The sequence below is a fragment of the Microtus ochrogaster genome, chromosome 6 (assembly GCF_000317375.1).
Source record: "Microtus ochrogaster isolate Prairie Vole_2 chromosome 6, MicOch1.0, whole genome shotgun sequence".
Classification (NCBI taxonomy): Eukaryota; Metazoa; Chordata; class Mammalia; order Rodentia; family Cricetidae; genus Microtus; species Microtus ochrogaster.
This window is the reverse complement of record NC_022013.1, coordinates 26,460,075-26,466,027: the sequence shown is the minus strand read 5'-3', so window position 1 is coordinate 26,466,027 and position 5,953 is coordinate 26,460,075. Positions and strand designations below refer to the sequence as shown.

The 5,953-nt window shown below is 50.8% G+C and overlaps 1 protein-coding gene across 5 annotated transcripts in view; it reads right to left on the bottom strand.

The window, feature by feature from the left end:
- Tnnt2 (troponin T2, cardiac type) overlaps nucleotides 1-5,555 on the bottom strand; it is a 13,145-nt gene extending 7,590 nt beyond the window's left edge. For 4 of the 5 annotated variants that reach the window (XM_026779926.1, XM_026779928.1, XM_026779927.1 and 1 more), the window contains exons 1-4: nucleotides 5,321-5,360; nucleotides 4,358-4,368; nucleotides 4,246-4,257; nucleotides 1,679-1,708 (exon numbers count right to left, since the gene is read on the bottom strand). In XM_026779926.1, coding sequence (XP_026635727.1) covers nucleotides 1,679-1,708; nucleotides 4,246-4,257; nucleotides 4,358-4,368; nucleotides 5,321-5,358 — 91 coding nt within the window. In that variant the 5' untranslated portion in view covers nucleotides 5,359-5,360. Of the gene's footprint in view, nucleotides 1-1,678; nucleotides 1,709-4,245; nucleotides 4,258-4,357; nucleotides 4,369-5,320 lie in introns of all 5 variants that reach the window. The other variant, XM_026779930.1, reaches the window with a different exon arrangement.
- Nucleotides 5,556-5,953: the final 398 nt, after the last annotated feature.

Below are 5,953 nucleotides of genomic sequence, written 5' to 3'. Positions count from 1 at the left end.
GGTTCGTAGGCACATAACCTCACTCACTACTTCTGAAAGCAAGGGTTCGTAGGCACATAACCTCACTCATCTATACGCTCATCCATGCCTCAAGCCCACAAGTAAGGAAGGGGAGCAGGGGACTGCGGGGCTGCCAGCTGAAGTGTACTCCATCTGCTCCTTTGCAGGAAAAGTGAAACCCAACAGAGGGGTGCCATCTGGCTGGTAAGTGTCCCAAATTTGCCACCCTGGAAGTTTGGAAATCAGAATGGGGTCCTCTCCGCTGTGGACACCTATTTGCCACCAGGAGGCTGCTGGAAAAGTCAGCTATTGGCTGTGGGAACGTGTGAGGGGACACCGGTGATAGAAGACAGAAAGACTCACTGCTGGACCAGCTGGGCTGAGGACCTGTCCAGCCTCTTTCTGCCCAGTTTAGAACCTGTTTCCCCTATGACCACCGTCGTGACATGATTCCCTCACCTTCCCTAACTTTTCACCCTGGAGACTCCACTCAGTGCCTGGCACTGTAGGACAGTTTCTGACTAAACTGGGGTACCAGGGATAGTCTGTTGCGAGCCCAGTGACTCCTCAAGTCCATAGACCCTTCCTCCACGTCTAACAGAAACCGAAGCCATGAGATTGTGCGGGTGGACGAAACACCCAATACTTAAAGAGTTGTGCTACCCAGAGGGTTGCCAGGAATTTCTATTTTCGTCATTTGCTTGGCAGGATGTGGACCCCGCGTCTCCCAACACTCAGAAGGGACAGACAGATTAGGGAGGCAGGATGCTGTCCAGACCATGACTCAGCTTGGCGGAAGTGTTTGTAACATTCGGTGATGGATAGACTGACAAGTGGTGGCCCTAGACAGAGGGAGAAGAAAACACCTCATGACAGACAGAACCATCAGAAGAAACGGGGCACCTCTGCCCCCTCTGCTCATCTTCTCTGGCCTCCTTTCCTAGTACTGGGTCCTCACTGACGTCTGGGGTGCTCCTTTCAACCCTGCAGGAGCTTTGCCAATAACATGAGAATAGCGGAAGGTGGCCAGTTATGGGGTCCACCTTGAAGCCACCACGCTAGTGACTCATCCATACACCTAGGCTTCATCTCTCTGTGCCATGTGTCCTTTGCCCAGTGATTGGTCACACAGAAGCTCAATGAAAAGGTCACACTTGGAGTCTCCCTGGACGTCACTGTGGGAAAGCTGGTCCTAAAATTAAAGCCTTTTCTGTCTCCTTCGCCCTCCTGCTATCCCTAGGAGCAGGCCCAGCCTCACCCCACAGCTCAGCAGCACACAGCTGAAGGCTTACATCATGTCTTCTCTGCTCTGACGATTTGTAGTCTCCTCCGCTGCTCTTCAATGACTTTGTCCTCAGAGCCCTGACCCCTTGACCATTGTGCCTTAGGCGAAACAGGGAAGGTCCCCACAAGTAACACCACCATGCATACTGGAGCAGTTGGGGTCCATTCTTGCCATAAGAATCCCTCTGTGACCACACATGGAGCCAGTGGGAAGATAACACAGGTCAGATCCTTCCCAGTGTCCACCCCAGAGAAAAATCAAGAAGGAAAAGAAAGAATGGACAAGCGGTTCTAGGGTCCTGGCCCCTCTGAAGTCATGGACCTTCCCAGCCCAAGCCCAGAGCCCCAGAAGAACAGGAGAGCAGGGACAGGAACAGGACAGAGAAGGCTGTACCGTCTTCATCTTCACTCCAGTCTTCCTCTTCTGGGTGCAGGAGGTGGCAGCGGCAAAGGGAGCAAGCGGAACAGGTTAGTGTGCAGCAGAAAGCCTGGTGGCAGCGCGGGCGGCAGCTGGCTCAGAGTTAGGCCTGAACTCTGATTCCCAAGCCAACATTCAAACAATATGGCAGGCTCACTCAGTGACATTCCCAAGCCTCAAGTAAACGGACATCATGACAGCCAGTTCCCAACCACTACCGAGAGCAGAGTGCCTAATGCCAAGGGGAGTCCGGCACCTGAAAGCATTCAGCCCCAGCCTGCCTCGAGGCTACCGGCCCTGGTTTCTCTCTCAGAAGATAGTGGACCCCAGTATCAGGAAAAAATTCACTTCTCCTCCAACTTCTCTTATATTCCTGCCTTGAGTGAGTTTTGGGACTACCCCGCAAAACACCTACAGACTCCCAGAATCACATCTCAGACTGCCATACTGGGAGCCGGACCAAGGGAACTGGCCTGGCTTGTTGGAAGGCATGGGCTCACATTCTGAGGAGACTGTTTCCCCACTGTTTTCAATGCAAATCTCTACTTAAGGAAGACTTTAGGAAGCCAGCGGTGGTGGCACATACTTTTAATCCCAACAGGTGGATCTCTGTGAAGTTTAAGGCCAGCCTAGTCCACAGAACTAGTTCTAGAACAAAGTTACACAGAGGAAACCCTATCTCAAAAATCAAAAATAAAAAAAAATTAAAAAAAAAGATAAGGGTGGGGGTAGGGAAGAAGACCTTAACAGCAGCGGGAAGATGCTTTCCCTAGAACAAAGGCCCTCAGCACTGTCTGCCCTGTAGGTTTCCTTTCTGAGCCAGAGACAGCGCCTTGGACCATTCGGGACAAGGGAGGTAGATGCAGCTATGGCAAGACCTCGTTCCACCGAGAACTTTGACTCCCAGACAGAGCCTGCTGTGTGTAATAGCCAGGCTGAAGGTCCCAAATCTGGCTGAAGTCTGTTTCCCAAAGCCTACTAGCCAGAACCTGCTGTCAACAGGAGATTCCTCCAAGGCTAAGGAATCCCCCAGCCGACAGTGTCCCTCCTATGCAGGATGTTGGAAGAAGCTGGGCTCTTGATTCAAAATATGGTTTTTGAAGTTGAACATGGTGACTCACAGCTCATGCCTGTAATCCCAGTACTGAAGCTGAGGCAGGAGGATTGCCACAGCTTGAGACCAGCCTGAACTCCAAAAACAAAAACAAACAAAAAGCCCTGGTTTGGAGATTTGGCTCGGTAGTAGAATGCTAGCTGAGAGATTCTTCTAATGGTCCCTAAACATCGGAAATGGCATTTCCTGCTCCTGGCTCCTGTTTGGCTGCTCGACCCAGAACAGACTTAAAGGAGCAAGAGGCTCCTCATTTTTCCCAGAAATCCTGAGGCGCAGGGGAGATGAAGCTCCCAGGATCATCAGAGATCCTTTCCATACATGGCATGCATTAGCCAAACCACTGCAATCCAGGCTTCAGCCTGCCTGTGGGGTGGAAAACAGGAGCCACGGGGTCATTCTGGGCCTTCCAGGAGGAAGGACAGAGAGAGCACTTCCAGAGATAGCAGAGTCCAAGCCAAGGAGGGTGACATGTCACCATATCCAAGAGGAGGGGACAGAAAGATGGACCTTTGCCAGGTTGTAAGAAAGCTTCATGCCCATAGAGAATGTCCCAGGTAATGAAGCAAATTCAGATTCACGTGAAAAAACAATCACGCCGGGCAGTGGTGGGGCACACCTTTAATCCCAGCACTTGGGGGGCAGAGGCAGGCAGATCTCTGTGAGTTCGAGACCAGCCTGGTCTACAAGAGCTAGTTCCAGGACAGGCTCCAAAGCCACAGAGAAACCCTGTCTCGAAAAACCAAAAAAAAATCGCTGGGATGGGTTTTGGTTTGTCTGTGGCATTATGGTTGTGTCTGTTTATTTAGTGGTTTAGTTTGTCTAACTTTTAGTTTAACTTTTCATGTATGTGGATGTTTCACCTGCATGTATGTCTGTGTACTACTTGTATGTATGGTGCCCACAGAGGTCAGAAGAGGGTGTCAGATACCCTGAAACTGGAGTTGCACACGGTTGTGGACCACCATGAGGGTAGCAGGTATTGAATTGGGTCCCCTGGGAGAGCAGCCAGTGCTCTTAAAAGCTGAGCCATCTCTCCAGCCCACACGTCTTGAGATATATGTGGAATTAGTAAGGTATGTATCTGGGAATGGTTTGGGGTGCCTCTTCAGACCGGCCAGGACCAGCTGGAGTAGAGACGACTATTGGTCACACGTTTTTGATTGCAGAGGCTAGGTGATGAGACCGTGGGGCTCATTATTCTTTTTTTGTTGTCTATATACATGTCAAAGTTTTCGTGGTAAGAAAATATGCTGTATATACACCACACACATGAATATATATATATATATATATATATATATGCAAAAGTGATTACTCGGGCCATCTCTGCTCAGTTAGGAGTTCAGGGCAAAGAAAGACAAACTGTTTCCCCAGAAGCGCTGGCCTCCCAAAACTCCTCTCTTACTCCCCATGTGCCTGAGGTACATACCTTCTACAGCTTCTGTTCAGAGGAGACCAGGGCAAAAGAGAAGAGAAAAGAGATAGGTCAGTTTCCAGCCGGACTGTCCTCCATCAGTGTGGCCGTCCCCATGATCACTTACCTTCCTGTTCCCTGAGAATAAAAGAAGACACTGTCAAAACTGGTGTACACACTACACGCTACACACATACACACGCATGCACACATACACGCATGTGCACACACACACTCACACAATGACCTTTCCATGAAGCCAACCAGCCCCCTTTCCCACTTCTTCCTTCTGCAAATAGCATTCCACCTTCCGGCTCCCTCTGCAAAGGCCTCCAGCAGCCTGACCCACCCTTCTTAGCCTGCACTATCTGCCACTGTCCCCAGCAAACATCTAAGTCAACAAGTATCTTCAGCGTTCTTCCCCTTCCGCCTCCCACCTCACCTGAGATTCTCCCAGACAGTGCCCTTTTCAGAAAACCCTTTCTCCAGTTCTTTCTACAAATGCGGCCAGGGGAAGCCTCCCTTCTCCACGCAGCTGCCTCTGCCCATCCCTGCACCCACTCTCGCTCTTCCCCGAGCTCCTGTACAACCGTGGCCACATCTGCACCATACATCCCTTTATCAAGTCCTCCTGTGGTTTGTATCTCAGCAGCCCAAAGGGAAAGGCAGGTCTATGCTAGTCAAGGTGACCTCCCTGGTGACATCTCTACTCAGAATACTTGTCAGATTGCCTGACTGTACCTCACCTTTGGCATCCCCAGGGCAGGCCTGTAGACAAGGCACTGTGAGGCACTAGAGATAATGCTGGGCCTGGGACAGGAGGGGGGGCATCATTTCTGTGGCCTCAGGAGAGCTGTTGAACTGTTAGCAGTGTCAACAGCCCCAGCTTCTCAGCTTCCCTCCTGGTCCTCAAACTGAGTCCTGTTTTCCTAAAGTCCCAGTCTGAGGTTGCCTGGGATCTGCTAATACAGAAGTAGGAAGGAAGGGAAGGAATCCCAACTCCAAGTCCTGGAAACAGGCACAGCCACTCCCACCAGGATGCGAGGGTAGGAGGGGACCCCATGCAAGGCAGAATGCTCCTGATACTTACTCCTCATACTCCTCCACCACCTCCTCCGCGTCAGACATGGCTTCAGAAAGAGAAAAACATCATTGCAAGTAGGAAGAGAAAGGTGGGGCTGCCTTCTGCAGGAGCCCTCTGCACCTAGCTAGAGAGGACTCAAAGAAGCCTGGGGATGAATTCACTGTGTGACCCACAGAGCAAAGTCAATTTCTCCCTCTGCAAGAAGGCAACCATGACACCTGAATTGCAGCAGGGCAGCTAACTGGTGTTCACCCATTCCCTGCCCCTGAGCATGCCACCCTGGATTTCTTAGGTTCCTATCTGTAACTCTCAAAGAAATGTTAGCTGTGTTTCTCCACGTCTCAGGCGAGCACGGCCCTAGTGACCAACACTCTCTTCCTGTTCTCACTGTACGTTCCATCCTGACACAGCTCCCCTGGGACGCTGGTGACACCATCTCTATCCTTGTGCAGCACGAATAGCACATTTTCCCGTTAGTGCTTGAGAAAGGCAGCTGTGATGGTCACATGCTGTATGGCTCCACTTACAACTTCTTGACGTGGCAAGATTGTAAATATGGAGAGTAAGTCACCAAGGCTCATGTAGAGGGCAGGAGAGAAGTGGAAATGGTAATAAAAATGTGCACAAGGGACCCTTTTT